Here is a 20,940-nt window from a genome sequence, read left to right as displayed (position 1 = left end):
GCCCGGCTCTGCCCGGCTCTGCCCGGCCCTGCCCGGCCCCGCAGCTGCCTCTGCCCGCGAGTGCCAGCACCAGGTAGGGCCGGGAGCGGCTGCCGGGGCTTCCCCCGGCTCCTCGGCGCACGGCCGGGCGGAGGGGACGGGGACTCGGAGGGACGGAGGGAGGGGGCCGCGGTGCCGGGTCCTGTCCCCGCTCCTGTCCCGGGGCGTTTCCTGCGGCATCTGCCGGGCTCTGCCGGGCTCTGCCGGGCTCGGCGGGAGCGCTGCCGCCCGGGAGCAGTTCCCGTCCCGCCGGGCCGGGGGGCGGAGGAGCCCCCCGCAAGCCCGGTGCGCCTGTGAACGCCGGTGAAAGCAGTGCGAGTGGTGATGGGAACAGCGGGGGCTTGTTTGTTTTGTTCCTTGCCTGGGGGAAGAATGTTTGAAAGCTCTGTTTGAATAGAAATTCAAAAAATGTAGACACTGAAAACATATTTAAAATGTTTCCTAGGAAGAGTGTTAAAAAAAAAAGTTATGGGGATGACTTGTTTCAAGGAGGCCTCATTAGTAAGTAGATCCCTCTTGGAATAAAACTGCTTTGAATGTTATTTGCTCTTGGATGTAAAAAATCCGACTTTGCTAACAAGGATGATACTAGCATTGTTTCCCCTTAAGTCTCTTATTTTTCTTACTGATCATTACAATTTCAATTTTCCACTACCAACTCTGCATGATGCAAGTTTATCAGCAAAAAAAAAAAAAATCCTGTATTTCCTTTGTGGGACTAGAGCATGGCTCAGCTCAGGGTGTCCTGCTCTTGAGTCAGAGGGGGTGGGGGTTCCTTAAATGCTTCTCCTCCTTTGGGTCTCTCAAACTGTTTTACAGAGTACCTTACAACATCCATCTGGAAAAATGAAGTGAAACCTGAGTACTGAGGAATGATCTCTCACAGGTTATTGTAACAGCTTTCTCTTGGCCACGAGACAGTTTATTCCATAGTTTCTACCATGGAGAGGTGGGAGATGGAAGCTTAGCCTGTGCAGGAGCAGAGAGAAGCAGAAGTCAGCCCCGTCTGACATCTGTTCCATGGGATGGGTGCTGCTGGCCTTGCTGCCTCCCTGCCCACCCCAGTGCCCGGGCTGGCCGTGGTTCCAGGCTCTGGTTGAGCTCTGTCTGTCTCCAGAGTGCATAATGGGAACGCTGGCCTGGCACCAGCCCGGGCTGTCAGTGTCCATCTGTGCCATCACCAGGCTTGCTGAGGGCTGGGGAGTCCAGCTCCTGGATTTCACTGGAATTCACCATGAGGACAGGGTGGGAATTTTACTTACACCTCGTTAGTGACGTGGGTGGGTGGTGAGTGCTTGAAATGTTCTGTGTTTAAAGACAGGGAGAGATTTCCCAGTGGTTGTCTGAGAGTTCAGCTGAGTTTTAGTGAGAGCTGAGTACCTGCAGTGTCCCCAGAGGATTGACTCTGGCTCTTGGCAGAGCAGAGGCTTTCTCTGGCTAGATGGAATTCCAGTGCTGTGGAGAGAACAGTGGGGAAATTGAACCAGCCATCAATCTTTGGCTGCTTCTGAATGTCAAAAGGGTGACAAGGCAGAAATGCTACTGCTGCTGCTAGTTTAACTTGGATTTTATAGGCAGAAATCCAGCCCATTGTGAATTTGTTCTTTTCATCAGCAAACAGGGATGGGAGCACTCTGCAATCCAGGTTCATGGCTCTGATAATGTCACCAGGGGGGATTGCTGCCAGCTCTGGCTAAAAGGCTGCCTGATGTGTTCCAGTGCAGAGCTGCTTTTGTAATGATTTCTATAATTTTGGGAGTGCTGCAGCCACATCCAGCGTTGGTGTGGGCAGCAGTGTCACTGAGCCTCTGTGCCAGGGAAGGGGTCGGGACCTTCCTCAGGGACCAGGAGCAGCAGGTTCAGCTGCTGACCCAGACTGGGCCAGAGCTTTCCCCCATACCATATTCAGATAAAATAGCTTTCTGTTGTAGCTTGGGTGTTTTACAGAATTCCGGTGGGAACCAAACCATTTTTAAAATAGCCCTGTGACGTATTTAGTGCTCAGGATTTGTATCTGCTTTCAGCTCATTTACAAATACAAGCTTTCCATTTTAATCCAGTCCCGGACATTTGTGTTGCTGCTGAGTGGCATGCTTGGGAAAGAGGATTTTGGACAGAAATCTGCAGCTTCACAAAACAACTATTTCCCTGTTTTACTTTGGAATCTGGAGACCTAAAGAAACTTTTTTTCTGTTCCCTTCCACAGCACTTGGGAATTATCATGTGAATAATCAAGTTCTGAGCGTGTCTCTGCCTCTGCTTGATTATTATCAAATGTTTTTCCTGAAAAGGCAGAAGACTCTGATATGGACAATTTGTCTGTAACAAGCTGTGTATTATTTCTGTTGGTTAGTGATTGTCTGGTTCTCTGGACCAGGTATTTGATATCCCTTCTAGCAATTTCAGCTGAAAAGAAAATTGTTTGTATTGATATTTCATATGTTTACTTCTAATCTCTTGGATCTTTTTTAACTCAAGACTCAAAGGATGTTTTATGCAGTGGCTTTCAGAGGTCACTCAGGTTTTGCATTAGGGAAAAAACCTCAAGTTGTTGTTTTTTTTTTTTTTTGTGAAGCTTTTGTGCAGCTCTTTGTGTACCTCTGTCACTTCATTTGTTCTGCTTCTCACAGCATTAGTTCAAGTGTGTGTCTATTCAGTCCCTTAATCATTAATTAATCACTTCAGACACTAAGAAGCCTAAGGGAATCAGAAAGAAATGCTCTAGATGATTAATTCTTTTCCCATAAAAGCACTAAACTTGCTGGAGCTCTGAGCCATGCTGGAACTATTTTCCCTGTGTCAAGCACAAGCTCCCTAGGTGGGGATAGTGCTCAGCTCTTGAGCTGAAAGCTGGGCTTTGGCAGTTCGGGAAGTGTTTTCCTGCAGGAGGCTGCACAAAGCAGTGGGAGAAGGGAATGCAGCCGGAGACAGCCCCGGGGCACGGCAGAGCTGGCTCAGCACTGTCTGACAGCAGATGTTTGCACAGAGATGAGAATGGAAAAGTGCTCAGGCACTCTCCCTCAGGTCTGTCCTTGTGACTTTGGCAGTGGGGAAGTGTCTGGATCAGGGATTTCTGACTTCGTTCAGGTGTTTCAGTGAGGAGGAGAAAGGTAAATGGCCCGGAGGTGGGAGTGTCCAGGCACTGTGTGCACCAGGCCTGCATTTCAGGGGCTTTGCCTCTGCCTCTGCTCTCCCCCAGGGCACAGCTGTTGGCAGATTTTCCATATTTACTCTGTGCTCTACACCCTGATAGCACCAATGGCCCTAGCAGATTCATCGGGGCTCTTAGCAGCTGTCAGGCACTGCTGGGTGCCTGTGTTTGCCCTGCAGCAGGGTGTTCCTGCCCTGCGGATCCAGCTGCCCTGCTCAGCAGCAGGGAAATGCGGGAATGCTTCCCCTGCACAGCACGGCCGGCTGTGTCCATCGGTGGGTGCCCCCTGCTGCTCCCGGGCTGTGCCAGGGCACTGTTACTGTGGCACTGAGAAATCCCAGCAGAGATGAAATCGGGGCAAGCAGTGTCCATTCAGTGTCAGCCCGGGACTTCACACCTGCTCAGGGGAAGAAAGTGTGCTCAGAGAAGTCGGGAAAGGCAGTGGCAGCCTGTCTCAGCAGGACACCCAGGTATTTATCTCTGCTTATCCACTGATGATGCATTTGCAAGGTTAAAGAGAGCTCTGACATGAGTGGAGTTAAGCAGAGCTCCGGGGTGCTTTGCAGTGCTGGGCTGTCTGGAAATGCCAGCTTGGAATGGCCATGCTGGATCCGGGCCCCTCAGGGAGCCTGCTGGTGCTGCCGGCATGGGAGTGGCTGATTTGCTTCTGGGGATCTCACACTGCCCTCTGGAGAACAACCTTTATTTTACTTCGTTCAGTTTCCCCAGCTTTGGGACTTGGTGAGCAGCTGCATTCTCAGTCAGGATATTCCAGGTTGTCAGGTTTTTGTGATCAATATTTGGGATGCGATGCTGTCTGGATGGTATGGACTCTGAAGATTTATATATTTTTTCCTTTTGCCTGTTTCAAAGTGTTCTTTTCTGGCTATAGACTGTGGTTTTGGTCTTTCCTTTTCTCTTTTTTGTTCCTCATTCACCTCCCACTGAGAACCTGGAGAGCTGGAACCGATCTCAGCTGAGGTCCCAACACAACTGGAGTGGGAGAAAACAGTTTGTCTGTATTAGGGCAGTCAGGCAGTGGGACACTGTCCAAACCCAAAGTTTAGACATATGTTATTTACTCAGTGTTTCCACATGCAGTAAAAGTACAGCTACAATTCAAACCAGCATCTTTAAAACACTGGAGGAAATGAATCATCCCGGGATCTCTCAAGATGGATGGAGGCTGCTGCAGTGAGCACTGACACCGTGAGGACTTCCCCTTCTTTTGGGCTGTCTGCTCTGACAGATCAGATTCAATCCTTGTGGCTCCTCCACACCAGAGCCCGAATCCTGCTTGAAATGAAATAAAATGAAACCCTCTCCTGTTGATCACGTAGCTCCCAGGAGGAAGGGATGGTTTCGGCCCGTGTGTTTCCAGCATTGCCCTCTTGTGGCTGTGCCCGGCGGGATGGGAGCTCCGGGCATTCCTGGCTGTGCTGCTCCCGTGCCTTGTGATGGGTGGCTCTGGAGATGGGAACTCCTGCGTGAGAAGCTCTGAATGTTCAGCCACAGTCATTAACACCCTGGCCACACCTGCCCGTGTCAGGAGAGCTGGGACAAAATGGAGAGGAGAACTCTGATAGCTCCCTTTCCACAGTGATCACTTGGAAGTTGGTGTTTGTGAAGGAAGCCACTGCATGGGAAGTGGGGAAATGGGGGAGTCCTGTCTCTCCCTGAGGAGGAGGGTGGTGGAGATGTGTGTGTGCTGGGGCAGGACTGGAGGAAGCTTTCAGTCACAGGTTTGTGACTGTTCCCTGCCAGCAGGTGAGCACAGGAACCTGGAACCCTCAGCCTCACATTCTGCTCCTTGGCTGATCTAGAAGGAGCACCTTGATTTTTATTGTGTATTAAGTAAGCTTTTTTTTGTGAATCCTGAGTTGCTTCGTGTCTTATGGAGGCTTTTGATGTGGAAAGTTGAATTCTGTGTGGAGCTGATGTGGAAGGCAGGAACTGATGACTCCCACTGGCTCACTGGTGACACCAGGCCTGCTGTGCCCTGTCACCGTGGCCTCAGCAAAATTCATTTTTGTGCTTTTTACTTACTTATACTCGACCCTGACATCTGCCTGCAGTTCTCCTGCCCTTGTCCCACGTGTGGCAATGACTCCTGAGTCCTTTCACCCCATTGCCTGGGCCTGATGCTGCAGGAGGACTGCAAGGCCATGCTCTGTGCTTCCCTTTTGGACTTGTTTGAGGCCATCTCTCCTGCTTTCCAGCCTTTCTCTGGCAATAATGTGTTGCTTTTGGGTTATGGACCACAGATTGAACTACTTCTGTGCTGCAGAGGAATGTATCAGCTTGTTCTCTGGGGAAGAAGAGTTTGCATAAAGTTGCAGATGATTTCCCCTGAACAGGCAGGACCTGGAGACTGGAGGAAGAACATCTGTGTCATTTCCCTGCAGCTGACCACAGGCATGTCTTCACTGCCTTCCTCAATGTGTTCTGGCTGTCACCAGCAGCTCTCTCTGGGACATAATTTGGGGAGGTAGTCATATTTTAATGTGCTGGTTTATGTCTTATGTGTTACATAAACACTCCTTAAATATTTTTTCAGCACTGAACAATGATTTGTGTTGGAGCATAATTCAGGCTTTATTTTTGCTCCCCAGTGAATGAAAGTGGTTGGTGGTTTCCACTGATCCAGCCTTCCCTGTGCTGTGTATGTTTTAGTGCATGATTCAGCTCTCACTTATGCTCAAGGCAGGGCTCTGAACCAGCTGATTCTATCAGCAAATTTCCCTGGGTGTGTTTCAGATGGCAGACCTGGCTAATCTCCAAAGCTTTCTCCTGTGGAAGTAATATTCTTCCCAGTTTACATCACTGCAACCAAGAGGAAACTCAGGTTTTTGGTTGAAGTTTTCTGCCTGGGTGCATCGGGCTGGAAGCTCTGTGTTTACTAAGTGGTTTGTATTCAAAAGGTACAGAGCCCAGAATAGAGCAGATGTGACTCATAGTGCAAACAAACAGCTGGAAAAAGTGAACAATACTCAAATCTTCTGGGCCTTCTAACTTGCTCAAGTGGTTTAGTAGGAATCTTAATTTAACAAATGCAAAAAAGCTACTTGCCAGTTGCACAGCTAATGCTGGACTTCATGTCCTGGACTCTTGATCTGACTTAGGCAGTTCAGTTGGAATTTTTTGGATTTGTGGCTTTTCTGTTAAAATGTAGCTGCAGGGAATGCCAATAACTGTGCTGCTCCTCATACAGGGAGCTGAAATAGTTTATGGAGTCACCATGGCTGGGGGAGAAGGAAACTGGCTCTACCATGCCAGTTTTTTCTTATCCCAAATAACCTTTGTTTACTGGCTTCCTCAAGGGATGGAAGGAAAGGAGTTGGGTTTAGATTTGTATATATAAGAGTTTAGGGCTGTCTGGAGACTGAAAACTGAGCTAATCCATCACTTTAGATATTTTTCAATGCCTGTCATCCCCTTGGTAACAAAGCTGAAGTCCTGCCAGAGTTATTTTCAATGGTTTACTGAAGAATTGTTGATATTCTATACTGGTTTGGCAGGGAAGCTGAATGAATAAACAAATATTTCCATTTTCAGGGTGTGTTGTCATCGCTGTGGATCCTGTGCTGAACTTCCTCTGTGTTCAGCAGCATCATATCCTGAGTTTTGGATTGTCAGAACTCAAGGGGTCCTGTGCTGTTCACTCTCACAAGCTTTGAAAATTCATCAGAGTTTTTATGGGGCAGCAGCAGACCAGAGAATAAAGACATGGCCTCATGGGTAGTCAGACAGTGTAGATTGTGTTCAAAGTGCACAAAGGGCTGAACCTGAAGCAAGCAAATAACTTTATTGGGGTTTTGTTTGTGTGATCTCTTCAGTGGCGCTGTTATAGGCCTGGGGAGTGCAGCCCTTGCTCTACTGTGGCAAGCACAACCTGTAGATTTCCTCAAACTGATCATGCCAGGAGGATTATACCCCTTTGCCTCTTGCAAAACAAGGATTTAGGGTTTTCCTGTTGTTGCAGCAGAAATACAGCAGTCATTTACCTCTTCTGGCACTTGGTGTAGGAGGTCTGGAATGCTGTGAGATAAGGGAGGCTTTCTTTTTTGAGGACATATATTGCTGCTTATTTGGAGCAGTTCATATTCTCCAGGCAATATTTGACAAATAAATAAAAGGAAAGAGAGAGTTTGTTGGGTGGAAATGCAAATGTGTGCCCCCAAGGTACAAAAGGGATTGGTGCATGAGGGGCATTTTTGCAGCATGACTGTAGTGTGGATACAGACTCTACTCAGATTTACTGTTCTCTTCATGTTCGAGAAACTCTGTCTGTATTTGCAACTTATTTTGATGTTCTGCAAGTGCCATCCATTAAAATCAAAAATACAGCCTTTGCCATGTAGAAAGGCATGGATTGATCCAGCAGTGAGCAGCAGGTGGTTGGGATGCTCTGTGGTGAAGTGTTGTGTTGGCTGCTGCCCTTCCTGTGTGGGTTTTGTTTATGCAGCAGATTTAGACAAATTATCTGAACCCATCAAGAGTCGACGCCAGAGCTGCAAATGAGCACAACCACATGGGGATGTGGGCTACCCTTGTGTCTGTCTCATTTAATTCAGCCAAGCTTTCTGAGCAGCCCTGTGCAGGTAAGTCCTGACTGTATTTGTGGGTGTATTCAGGTGAAATTTAACACAAATTATTATTAGTTAACCGGGCCTCACAAAAATTGTCATGCTCATTTTTCTCTTGTTAGTGGCCAGTTATTGAATGAAATAAAGATTTTTTTTTTCTTTCTTTCCCTGCTGTGAGTATTGGATAATATTATCTTGTAGAAAGTTACTTTAGTGACGTCATTAAGCTTTAGATGGTGGTAGGTGTGAAGATGTGAGAGTGTATTTGATGTGGAGGAACCACACATTAATTATGCCCTGTAATGGATTTTACAGTGTGATGAGGCTGTAAGAGCTGTAAGAGGTTCCAGGCTCAGTGTCCACAGGTTTTTCCTGGAAGGAACAGGACATTCCTCTCAGTATGGCTGTGCTGGACAGTGCAGAGCTGGGCAGCTCCTTGGCAGAAATTCAGAGGAGAGTGAAGACAAGCTGCCAGAGGGCTGCTGGTGTCATTTTGGGAGGGCAGAGGTGACTGCGACAGATGAGAGGGAGGCACGGCCACAGGGATGAGTGAGCAGAGCAGAAATGAAGAATTTAGGGAGGGAGGCCAAGAGAGCTGTTTGTTACAAGCTGCAGGGTGGAAATAGGAGAGGTGCTTTGGGTTGGGTACCAGGAGAGGCAGGAGCTGAGTCCGGGTCGGAGGTGCTGGAAGCTGCAGCAGCAGTCAGAGCTCCCAGCATGGCACTGGGAGGATGCACAGCAGGGTTGGGATTGCTGAGCTCAGGCACTGGGGCCTCTCTGCCCTTCCTGGCCTTCCCCTGAAGCAAAGAGCTTCCAGCCTTGGGGAGCTCATTCATTCCACACTTCCTGGAGCAGCAGCTCCAGGCTGTCATTGGGCTGTGGCCAGACAAAGACTTTGATCAGCAGTCACCTTTCCTGTTGGGTGCCCTGGCATTGCTCCTGCAGGCCAGACTCCATCCCAGGGCATTCCTGGGCTGGCCTGTCCTGCTGGTGTGACTGCACATCTGGAGACCATCATGAACTTGTTGTCTTCCAGTGGTTGCTCAAATCACTGGACCCATTTCCCAAGTTCTTGTTTTCATCACTATGCAGCCAAGTGTCATTCAGCTGATCCATGTGCAATGAAATCCTGTATTCCAAGCCCTTTCCTTGTTTTCCTTTAACAACTTTCCTTTACATAAGACATTGGCTGTGCATAGCACCCTTTCTGGGACCAAGCTGGACACTTTTATTAGCAGCAGCTTGAAAAGTGCCTGTTTTCCATGTCTCCATCAGGACCCTTTTCAGTAGGGCCCTGGCAATCTCAGCTGGCAAGTGCCCTCAGAACAATGTCCAGAGCAAACATTTCTGGGGCTTGATTTAACAATGCAACACTTGCTGCCAGCAGTGATAACCCAAACCAGCTGTTGGGGTAGATTTACACCTATTCCCTCCAGGAATGGCTCAGATTAATTAATTTTATGAAAGAGCACTAAAATATCCAATTTATGCGCTGTAGCCCTCTTTCAGTTTTTTGCCTCTATTTTTATATTGCAGCTTATTGGCAATGCAAACTTGGACTTACAAAATGCCAAATTAATTAGAAGGCTAAATAAATGCTTTTTAAAAATATTGTATCTACATATATCTGTGGATTGCAATATCCTACAGTGGGATGTTAACAAAGAAGATTATCCTGCATCTTTGTGCCTTCAGTCTGTGAGGTTTGCCCAGGTGTGGACTATAAAGGTATTTGATTTAGTAATAAAAAGTCCAGAGTATTTTTCCATTTGAAAAGGACCTATCTCTTTCTAATGTTATGCAACCCAGTCATTTTGGTTTGGGTTTGCTGCAGCTGCCAAAGCCTTTCACAGCTGCCTTCCTTAGAGTGAAGGTTCCAACATGTTTTTCACTGAGACTTAGACCTCTGACACTCTGAACTTCCTTCACAGAGATCAGAAATACCAGCAGGACTAGCACATTGTTTTTATTGTCTGTTTCAGTTTGAGACTTTCCAGTGAAATTTTCGAAGGTACATTGCCAAGGTGACATTTCAAATTAAAATGCATCAGCTTGGACAAGAGAGCAGCAGAGTGTTCTTGGGAAAGAGAGAAAAAAAATATCTTCATGGAGAGTGGAGAAAGCACAAAGCAGGGTCTGCTCCTTCCTTTGTGGAAGTTTTGTTGTGGAGTTTTATGGGTGGAGGGTTTGGCCCCTTACTTAAGAATCTTTTGAGAGATTCTGACCATGGCAAGCTCAGCCTGTCTGGAATTCTCCCCTGGCCATGTTGAGAGCAAAAGTGCCCAGCAGCTCAACTCCACGTTGTGTGGCTGCTCTGTTCCTGAGGGCCACAGGGAAAGGTTCCTGCTCAGGTCACTCACTGCAAACACCTGGGAAATGTGATAGATGAACTTGCTGCAGTGTGAGATAGTTGGAAGAATAATCTCTTTATTGGTGGCAGATTGTCGGGGTGCTACAATCAGCCCTGCTCTAATTCCTTTGGCCTGAGTAGGTTCCATGGCTCTTGTGTTCCTGTCACAGGGTGTTGCTACACCCTCAGAAATACTTGGTTGTGAAATTATTGAATTGCTGAATGAGCTTTTGTTCTGTCACCTCCCAGAGTCTGAATGCTCTGTTGTGCTCTGGGAGCTGAGATCCATCAGTGCATCCCCAAACCCCCCCGAGCTGTCACTGCCGGTGCCGTGTGTGGAGCCTCACTCAGGTGCACAGCACGGGCTGAGCTCCGCTGCTCTGACAGCTTCAGGGAGCTGAGGGTGCATTCCCCCCATCCTCAGGCTGCTCCCTGGAATCCTCATCTTCCCAAATCTGCTTCCCTGCACCCACTGCCAGCTGGAGCCGCCGTGCAGTTCCTCTGCGTCTCATCAACTTTCCGGCTCTCGGCTGACAGAACGTTGCCTCTGTTGCCGACGTCTCTGAATTTCTGCCTGTGCGGGGACGTTTGGCCCGTGTGACCCTGACTGCTGTGGGTAATGGATCGCACACTGAGCTGGGCTCCGGCTCGGGAGAGGCTGCGGGAGGCGCTGGGATTCCAGCAGGGTTGTTTGCACAAACGCGTTACGCCCCTGGGCTGCCGAGGGGGTGGGTGTGTTTGTCCCCGATAAAAGATTGGCTTCTGCCCCTCATCTTCCCCAGCAGCCAGAGGAGCAGGGTGCTGGGACTCCCCACAGCTCTGCAGGAGAAGGGAGAAGCCCATTTGCTCCTAGAAATGGGCAGGAAGGACTTCAGTTATCTTTTCCTCACCATTTTCTGCACAATGGCTCTGAAGCTGAACTGTGTCAGCTCCATGTCTGTGGCAGGGCTTGGATGTGTTGTTACAGCAGCTCTTGTGCTGTCAGCTGTGGTAAGTGGGAACATCACAATTAAACACTGAAAAACTTCTGGTTCCAGATACTTACAGGAGTCCCTCTGCTTGAACTCTTCGTCAGTTTTTAGTGGGAATTTGGTGGGATTCAGGCAGACTGGAATCATGATGATAAAGTTCATTCTTTTCCATCTTTGATATCTGATTTCAGCTTAGGAACCACTTTGATACCTAACTTACTATTTTGCTTTCTAGCTTGTAACATCCTTTATTTCTGCCTTGAAAACTGAGCATATTTTACTTTTGTCCATCAGCTGCTGTGAACCATCTTCTTTGTCAAAGTACTGAATGCTTCTAATGTAATATTGTAATGTTTTCTTCCCTGTTACCTGATAGCTCTCAAAGGTGTGATGTGATCGATGGACAGACTCCATTGCCAATACACCAGAAATGTTTTATTTCCTTTCAGAATTACCAAAGTGAATTCTTTTATAAGAAAGTGTTCATTATGTTTATATATTAAAAAAAATAAAGATATTTCATTGTGTTGATATATTGCATAAGGATGGCAGTAAACATATTAAACCAAAATTGCAGTGTCCTTAGGACAGGATGTTGTGTAAATTAATGTAATTCCTACAAGGGAGCAGTTAAGTAACAGGTCAGAACAGAAGAGCTTTAAGAAGCCTGTTAATTACCTAAATATTCAGTGATATTCACAGCATTTTCCATTTGGTTTTAGAAAACCTGTAAATCATATTTGTGCAGAGTGTACAACATGTGGAGTTAAAAGGGGTTTCTTTCCCACAGCCTGGAATGACAAGCTTCACTTACGTGCCATACTAAAAAGTTATAAATTAGTAAGAAAAATACAGAGATTAAAATCCAGAGAGAGAGGCAATAGAGAATAAGCCAGTAATAAACCAGGAAGTAGAGGTGATTGGAAGTGAAAATTACAGTGATCAATGGAGAGGGATTCTTTCCACACACATCCTTATTTTTTCCCCCTTCAAAACTCAGTGCATGAGAAAAAAGGAAACTTTCCACTTCTTGCCTGGCATTAGGAGATGAGAAGCAATTTACTTTAAAGATTTCCTTGTGTCCTGCCCACTGAACAGCACCCTCTGTCTCGCCCCCAGCCTGTCAGCATGGTGGAACACGCCGAGTTTCTGAAGGCTGGGAAGGAACCCGGCCTTCAGATCTGGAGGGTCGAGAAATTTGATTTGGTCCCAGTGCCAAAAAACCTGTATGGAGACTTCTTCACTGGGGATTCCTACCTGGTGCTGAACACCATCAAGCAGCGCAGCGGGAGCCTCCAGTACGACCTGCACTTCTGGCTGGGTGAGTGCTGGGAGTGGCCCTGCAGAGCTGGGAGCCCAGAGTGACCCCTGGGCCTCTCTGCTCCAGCCATGGCCGGGAAATGTTACCCAAGGAAAGAAAAAGCAGCACAGTGAGAATGCAGTTCTGGGGATAAAGAGCCCTACTCATGTCAAGTATTTGTGTGCTCTCTGCAGTAGAGAGTACAGCCACTGATCCTAAACCCAGCTTTTCCTGGGCAGTAGGACAGGTAAGTTCTGCAGAGGTTCACAGGGAAGACAAGATCTCAGGTGAAAAGTCTGGCTGAAATCCTTTGTGCCTGAAAGGAGGGAGGTCAGATGTGTTCCTCCTGATCAGGGAGTGGGATTTTTCCCTCTCCTAAGTGCCCTCTGCTGTCCATGTCACAGAGTACTGTGCCACAGCTTTCCCCACAGCCTGCAAACCCCAGGCTCTTTGACAATACCATAGTTAAATCTGCTTTCTCCTCATGTGTTTGCAGAGTTGAATGCAGAGGCAGACCCTGCATCCCCTCCCAATGTCTCTCTCCATGTTTCAGGTGATGAAAGCTCTCAGGATGAGCGTGGGGCTGCTGCCATCTTCACTGTGCAGATGGATGAGCACCTGCAGGGGAAGGCTGTGCAGCACCGCGAGGTGCAGGGCCACGAGTCCCCCACCTTCCTGGGCTACTTCAAATCTGGCATCAAATACAAGGTGGGTGACAACTGACCCGAGTCTGCAAGAAATGGCATCCTGCCCAATTCCCAGGAGAGTGAGAATTGCCCTTTTTCCAGTTGCCTAAAAACCATTCTCAGCCAGATGTTTTCAATGAGTTGGGACTGAACTGGGTGGAGAACAGCAGATCCCAGTGGGAGAGATTTGGCTGAATTAATAATACACAAGGAAATCCCCAGAAAGTTTTAGGAATCGAGGTTTTGTTTTTCTTCAAGAGGCAGAGGAAAGAACAGTCCCAAGGCACCTGGAATGAATTTAAGAAGCAGCAGAGTTAATGGGAAACGCCTACCCAGGAGATTTGATTTCTCCCCACTTGCATAACAGTTTGACCTTGCAGTCTCTGTGCTTAGCCCACCCTCCCAGCATGTGCAATGTTTTGGTAAAGGAGATGAACAGTAGTGGGAGTTACTCCTCCCTGCCATCACAATAAAGTGGGATAGAAGTGAAAACATGCAGTCAAGCAGTTGTGTCTGTTAGGAATCCAAAGGCACAAGGAAAGTGATAGCAGGTCAAATGCTTGCAAAGTGCTGACATTTCCTCATGTCTGAGATTTTCCTGATCTTTCTGGTTTATTTATTTCCCACTTGCTTGTTGTTATTTGTGTTCATTTAAAGTTGGTTGTGCTTTTTTTGAGGGTAACTGACATGGGTCCTGTTGCCTGCATTGATAAATAATTCCCAGTTCTATCGGCAGAGAAAGTGAATCCTGAGCTTGGGATAATTTCTGGTAGGCAGGACATGTTATACACACGGGAATACACTCTTCCCCCAGTCCTGGTGTGAATCCTTGCTCGTGTTTCCCCCCAGGCTGGTGGTGTGGCTTCTGGCTTCAGGCACGTGGTTCCCAACGAGGTCACTGTGCAGAGGCTGCTGCAGGTCAAAGGCAGGCGGACGGTTCGGGCCACGGAGGTCCCTGTGAGCTGGGACAGCTTCAACACAGGGGACTGCTTCATCCTGGACCTGGGCAGTGTGAGTACCACATCACAGGCAGGGCTGGCAGAATTCAAGGGGCAGGAGGTGTCTGACCTTCACATAAGTTTTATTTAACCCCCCTCTGCTGAAGCCATCTCAGTGCTGATCATCCTGAAACTGACAGTGTTCAGTCCCAGCTGAGTCCTGTCTCACCTAGGGAGGTGCTGTCATGCTCTGACAGGACTTTCTCCTTCCCCAGAACATCTTCCAGTGGTGTGGCTCCCAGAGCAACCGCCAGGAGAGGCTGAAGGCCACGGTGCTGGCCAAGGGGATCCGGGACAACGAGCGCAACGGCCGCGCCAAGGTCTACGTGTCAGAGGAGGGCTCTGAGCGCGAGGAAATGCTCCAGGTTATTCCCTCTGTGCCTTTGTCCCTGCTGGAGTGGCAAGTGGGGTGTGTGGAAGAAAGGTGGGTGGGTGGTGTGTGTGGTATAAACACACAGCTCAGTGCAGAGCTGGTTCTCTGCCCCACTGGGACGTCAGAGGGAATTTGCATGACTGGTGTGGAATTCTCTTCCACTCATTCTCTTGACTGGAGCACCTGGAAGGAAGATCCTCTTGGACTGGTTGGTAATGGTTTTTCTCTCCCTCACAGGTTCTGGGACCAAAGCCCAATTTGCCAGCAGGAGCTTCTGATGAGACCAAAACCGACACAGCCAACAGGAAGCTGGCTAAGCTGTACAAGGTAGTGAGGAACCCTGACATAACTCTGGGGAGAGTGGAGTGATCTTTGTGAAATTGGATGGAGGTGCAATAGCAGAGAGGAGCTGAGCTGCTCTGGGTCCCACTCCTGCCTCGCTCTGCTTCTTAACAAGTTTTGTGTATGAGCCTTGGTTGCTCACACTGCATGTCCATGTACTTTCTGTTGGTTTGTCACCACTTAGGGCTGTAGTGAGACAGCTGGGACTTGCAGGAATTTTTGAGAGAAAGGTGGAGTGTGAAATAAGGGAAAAAGGGAGTTTTCCTGTGCTGTCAGGCATTGTGTTAGGGAGTTTTCCTCTGCTGTCAGGCATTGTGTTAGGAAAGTGACAGGAAAGAACTAGAAACAGTGAGCCTGAGAAGCAGGACCTGCCCCTTTCTAACACCCAGATGAATCCATGACTTGGAAGGTGCCATTTGTCATCAGCTGTGTGACTGGAGAAGAGTGTCCAAGACTTTTTGGGAGGAATCTTCTCTAAGCAGCCTCTGGTATCCATGGGGTGAATATCTGCTAAGATGGTTTGTTATGTGACACTTTATGTATCAGTCAGGAGAGGAACTCAGATTTTTAACCCCACTTGATACAGGGAGGCTGTTCCAGTTAGCCTTCAGTCCCTGTTTGCAGTTGGCTTCCTTTAGAAGATATTTCCTTTGCACTGAGGATATTTCCCATTTTGGACCAATCTCTCCTTGGTCCCAGCAGTATGTACTTTGCTAGAAATAATTGAAATCTTCAGAGTAAATGTTATGTTTTTGCCATATTGTTGCTGTGTCAGAGGTATCCTGTTTGAAAACAATAGTGCCTGCAGCAGCCAGTGCATTTAAATGGATTTCCCTTCCCCTCCCTGAGTTCTGAGCTATGGCCACGGAGCAGCAGGGAGCAGAGGGTGCCTTATGTGACCTCTGTGCTGTGTTGTCACAGGTCTCCAATGGGGCTGGGAACATGGCAGTGTCCCTGGTGGCAGATGAGAACCCCTTCTCCCAGGCAGCCCTGAGTACAGATGACTGCTTCATCCTGGACCACGGCACAGATGGAAAGATCTTTGTTTGGAAAGGTACCTGAGAGAACTGGGAGAAAGGAATTAACATCAGAAATAGAAAGGATTGTTCTCTCTCAGCCATCACAGCAGGCATGAAAGAGATCAGCAATGGTCATTTGTTATTTGGCATCATTTATCTGGAGGGCTGGGCCCTTCTACTTTGGCCGAAGGTACCTGGGACAGTTTCTTCCCTGGGTAAAAAATGCTGACCCCCTTTCTCTCTATTTTCATTAAAGGCAAAGGTGCCAACTCTGAAGAGAAGAAGGCAGCACTGAAAACAGCCTCAGAGTTCATTGACAAGATGGGTTATCCCAAACACACCCAGGTAAGGACCTGTCACCAAGCACTGGGGTCACTTTTCTGCCACATGGGCCCGGGACTGCGGAGCACGGATGGCTCAGGGCACGTGTCCCTGGTGAGTGGCTCCTGCTGTGGGAGACCTGCTCTGTTTTGGGAGATTCTGCAGTGCTGCTCCTCGGCTAAAGCAGCATTTACCCCAGCACAGCTGGTAGTTAAAGTTTCTTCCTCTCAGATGCTCTTTTACCTTTTCCATGACCTCTTTTAAGAGTGAAGAAGAGTAGATCAACCTGCTGTTCTTAGGGAGATGGTTCTAAAGGCTCATTCCTTTCAGATCCAAGTCCTCCCTGAGAGTGGTGAGACACCTTTGTTCAAGCAATTCTTCAAGAACTGGCGGGACAAGGACCAGACAGAAGGGCTGGGGCAGCCTCACGTGTCTGGCCACGTTGCCAAGATTGAGCAGGTCCCTTTCGACGCAGCCACCCTGCACAGCTCCAAGGCCATGGCTGCCCAGCACGGCATGGAGGATGATGGCTCTGGCAAGAAACAGGTCAGTGGTGGCACAATCCCTCTGGGAAGCTTTCCAGACTTTTCTTTGCTACTTGATGGCATTGCTGCAAGAGCAGCAAGACAAAAGGAGGCCAGAGAGCCGTCAATGCTGAGGTCTTGAAAGCCCTGCAGAAAAGTGGGGTTGATTCTGACGCCAGGATTTTTCAGCACTGTGGACATGGGTTTATTCCTCATCCTCCTGGTTGTTCTCCCTGTTGCCATCGCGTGTATGAATGTCTTGGAGCACCTGGGTTCATGACTTTGAGCATAGAAGCAGGAGTGGAGTTGGGCTTGAACGGGCTGGGGGCTGTCCAGAAGCCCACAGCAGGCCCGGCCGAGGTTTGGTTTAAAAACGTCCCGAAAAGCCTCCGAGCTCCGTTCGTGACCCGCCAGTGGAGCGGATGGGAATTGTCCCGTCGGGTCCCGGCAGAGGGCGCGGGAGCACCGCCGGCTCCGGGGTGCGGAATTCGGGGATAACGCGGGCCGGCGATGGGCTCGCTCTGCAGCGCCTCTGCTCCTGTCCCGCCAGATCTGGAGAATAGAAGGCTCCGAGAAGGTGCCGGTGGACCCCGCCACGTACGGGCAGTTCTACGGCGGGGACAGCTACATCATCCTGTACGATTACCAGCACGGCGGGAAGCGGGGACAGATCATTTACACCTGGTACGGGACTTACCCTGGGCAAATCAGGGAATGCTGGGGCTGCGAGGGGCTGCGAGTCCACTCGGAAAATCAATCACTGCTGGTTCCCACTTCCAGAGGATCTTTGGGGGATAAAGTTTCACCCTGGATAACGTTCCCTTGCAAACAAAACATTACCAGAGGTCTGGGATGTTTTATTTGAAGTGGAACAATGGAGGGAATTACTGTGTGAACTTCCCCCCACCCCCCCCCGTTATTTCTCCCTTCTTTGGACCAAGCTCTGCTTGTCTAGGAAAGTGCTGCTTATCTAGGAAAGGTTCTTATCTCCCCCTGTACTCACTGTGCCACAATAGAGGATAAGGAATTTCTCCTTTGTGTTGAAGGAAGTGCTGCAGAGATTCAGTAACAAAGGGTTCCCTTACCTCCTCTTGATCTCTGTAAGGTGTGTGTGTGGGGGGAAAGGCTGAGAATAAAGCTGGGATTTGGCCTTGCTCTCCAGGCAGGGCGCCGACTCCACGCAGGATGAGATTGCAACCTCTGCATTCCTCACAGTACAGCTGGATGAGGAGCTGGGAGGCACCCCTGTGCAGGTAAAGAGACCCAGCAGAAACCAACCCCAACACTGGGGAATAAAGAATATATATATATGTATATATTTTAAACACCTGGCCCATCTGGGTGCTCTGTGAATACTCCAGCTCAACAGAGGGTTGTAAAAGCCATTTCTGGTTAGTCTTGCACTCCTCAAAACTGACAGGAAGTTTCCTTTTTTTTAGAAACGAGTAGTGCAAGGGAAAGAGCCCCCTCACCTGATGAGCATGTTTGGTGGAAAGCCCTTGGTTGTTTACAAGGGTGGAACCTCGAGGGAAGGAGGCCAGACTGCACCTGCGGCAACGCGGCTGTTCCAGGTGCGCTCCAGCACCTCCGGAGCCACCAGAGCAGTGGAGGTACGTGGGGGGACAGGCAGCCTTGGTGTGGTGTGTACAGCCCATGATGGGAACATGATCCACTGGAGAGTTCAGTTCCCTCCATGGAAGAGGAACTTGGGCCAGGACACGAGTTCAGAGCCCCACTGCTCTGAGAGAAAACACACACAAACGCCTCTGTGCAATGACAAAGGGGAGATTAAATCCTGGTGAGGAGAGGGCAGTGGTTTATGGCTGCAGGAACTCCCCAAGTTTCCAGCTTCAAGAGGCCTGTCCTTGGTGACACAGAGGGGTTGGTGTTAATGATTGATCAGTGTTGGCAGCAGGGAGTGCTCTGCCATGGGCTCCCCGATGAGCTCCTAAATCTCCTGCCATAACCACCAGGACTGGCACAGTGACAGCCAGGCATTCCTGCTATGGGTCATGTGTACCTGTAATCACACACTGAAAGAGTTATTTACTCTTCCCATGTGGAAAATCTAACTCATCACTTGGATACAGGGAATATACAACACATCTGACAGCTTTACATGCTCATATGGAAAATCTTGTTTGCAGTTTATTCAGCTGTAGGTTCTGGTTTGATTTTGAAGTAACAGGCTTCCTGTAGATAATGGTTACACCTGACACCAGCAGTGTTCTTTTTTTTCAGCTGGATCCTACAGCCAGTCAGCTGAACTCCAATGATGCCTTTGTCCTGAAAACTCCCTCTGCTGCCTACCTGTGGGTTGGCCAAGGAGCCAGCAACGCTGAGAAATCAGGAGCACAGGAGCTGCTGAAGATACTGGGAGCTCGCCCAGTACAGGTTGCTGAGGGCAAAGAGCCAGGTGAGGGGTTCACAGTGGAGAGTGAGATCATTTCTGTGTAGCTGCACACCCTCAGCAATTATTGCATGGGTATTTTGTCTCCCAGAACAAGATGTGGACATGGGCAAGAGGGGCTTCTCGGGGTATTTTCATTGTTTAACAGCACCCTCATGTATGCAGGCCATTGGAACTTTCTGACCTGGAAGAATGCTTCAAGTCCTGCCCAAACCATAACCCTGGTGTGGGTTCCATGAACAGGAGAAGCAGCAGTCTCTCTTTCTGTTTTCCAGACAATTTCTGGGCAGCCTTGGGTGGCAAAGCTCCGTACCGCACCTCGCCCCGCCTCAAGGACAAGAAGATGGACGCTCACCCCCCGCGCCTCTTCGCCTGCTCCAACAAGAGCGGGCGCTTCACCGTGAGTGCCTGGGGGATTCATTCAGCACCTGACAGGGCTGGGAGAAGCTGGGGCCCAGCTGCTCTGAGCCCCCCACCAGCTTACACCTGATCTTTCTTTGTGTCTGTCCTGTACAGATAAAGGAAATGAAGCCTGTGCTCATCTGAACCTTGTTTTTCAGATTGAAGAAGTTCCTGGAGATCTGACTCAGGATGACCTTGCCACAGATGATGTGATGCTCCTGGACACATGGGATCAGGTATATCACGTTTACAGGGGGACAAGAGGAGCAAAGAATAGGTACAGATTGGCTCTAGATCGAGACCTGAACCACAATAGCCAGAGGTGCTGTTGTATTCCAGATTCAGCACACATCAGCCACAAGGGAACTCAGAGCCAAATTTTGATGGTTTATGGAAAAATGTTCAAACATCTGCTACTTTCCCCTGATGTTAAGCTAGTGTAGAATTTGTTCAAGGGTCTACAATTCACGTAGATAAAATGCAGGCAAAAAACTTCCCATTATTGACCAACAGAACTTTGGTCATGTTGGTTGACAACCCAGGCACACCAACATGAGGATTTTCTGGTTTGTGTCACGTTCTGTTCACTGAGGCTTCATCTAAATTATCCCTTCATAAAGAGAATGATTGATGCTGAAGTAATTAATTTTTATCTTTAGGTCTTTGTATGGATTGGGAAAGATGCCCAAGAAGAAGAAAAGACTGAGGCACTGAAGTCTGGTAATGTCACATTTTCCTCTCTGAACTATCCCTTTCTCATTTTTCCTCTGTGTGATCATGACTCAGGCAATTTATATTCTGACAGGCATAGATAAAACCATAGGGTACAAACTTTCAGCGGGTATTTTTGTTCAAATGGCCGATGGGAAGCTGCCTCTCTGGCAGCCATTTAGCCCCAGCTGAGCTGCTGCTCTGCAGGGCTGGTGCTCAGTGAGCTCCCTCCCTGTGTCCCCAGCCAAGCGCTACATTGACACAGACCCCTCCACGCGGGACAAGAGGACCCCGGTGACCATCGTCAAGCAGGGCCTTGAGCCTCCCACCTTCTCTGGCTGGTTCCTGGGCTGGGACGATGACTACTGGGCTGTGGATCCCCTGCAGAGAGCAATGGCAGATGTGGATGTGTGAGCAATGTTTGAAACAGAGCAAGTTCAGTGCCTTCAATGCCTTCAAGAGCTCCTTCCTCCTGCAGGATGTATGTTAACGAGGGAATGATGTTAATAGCCAATTAGCTGTGCAATAATTTCCGAAAACAATCACGACCAGTCATTGACCCTACTCCTTGCTTTGATTATATTTAATACAATAAAGCTTGTATGAAATATGGGAAGAACAGAAATTGTGGGGTTTGTTACAAAGAAGAAAACATTAAAGAGCAGCTGTAAATCCCATGTTTGAACACATCTTAGAAACAAAACCTTCTTTGTGCCATCTTTTGCACATGGACTTTTTAGTAAAACGTTACAGAAAT

The 20,940-nt window shown here is 48.6% G+C and overlaps 1 protein-coding gene across 3 annotated transcripts; it reads left to right on the top strand.

The window, feature by feature from the left end:
* Window positions 1-20,808, top strand: GSN (gelsolin). 3 transcript variants are annotated; one of them, XM_059865436.1, is made up of 17 exons: window positions 1-73; window positions 12,217-12,418; window positions 12,951-13,105; window positions 13,933-14,094; window positions 14,297-14,446; window positions 14,692-14,781; window positions 15,718-15,850; window positions 16,072-16,160; window positions 16,467-16,682; window positions 17,211-17,344; window positions 17,823-17,913; window positions 18,100-18,270; window positions 18,902-19,076; window positions 19,346-19,470; window positions 19,631-19,708; window positions 20,132-20,192; window positions 20,428-20,808. In XM_059865436.1, the coding sequence occupies exons 2-17, from the start codon at window positions 12,226-12,228 to the stop codon at window positions 20,595-20,597; spliced, it is 2,193 nt and encodes a 730-aa protein (XP_059721419.1). In that variant the 5' UTR covers window positions 1-73; window positions 12,217-12,225; the 3' UTR covers window positions 20,598-20,808. The 3 variants fall into 3 exon arrangements, with proteins under 3 accessions (XP_059721419.1, XP_059721417.1, XP_059721416.1); XM_059865434.1 differs by lacking the exon at window positions 1-73 and adding an exon at window positions 499-540; XM_059865433.1 differs by lacking the exon at window positions 1-73 and adding an exon at window positions 10,890-11,116.
* The last annotated feature ends 132 nt before the right edge of the window (window positions 20,809-20,940 follow it).

This window comes from Haemorhous mexicanus, chromosome 21 (assembly GCF_027477595.1).
Source record: "Haemorhous mexicanus isolate bHaeMex1 chromosome 21, bHaeMex1.pri, whole genome shotgun sequence".
NCBI lineage: Eukaryota > Metazoa > Chordata > Aves > Passeriformes > Fringillidae > Haemorhous > Haemorhous mexicanus.
Note: the sequence above shows the minus strand (reverse complement) of the source record. Positions and strands in the feature narration are given on the sequence as shown.

Bases quoted from the DNA above. Each gene is read 5' to 3' on its own strand.
- GSN (XM_059865433.1), top strand. From the start codon at position 10,982: ATGGGCAGGAAGGACTTCAGTTATCTTTTCCTCACCATTTTCTGCACA. The intron at 11,117-12,216 runs GTAAGTGGGAAC...TCTCGCCCCCAG, and splicing joins CTCTTGTGCTGTCAGCTGTG to CCTGTCAGCATGGTGGAACA. The intron at 16,683-17,210 runs GTCAGTGGTGGC...CTGTCCCGCCAG, and splicing joins ATGGCTCTGGCAAGAAACAG to ATCTGGAGAATAGAAGGCTC.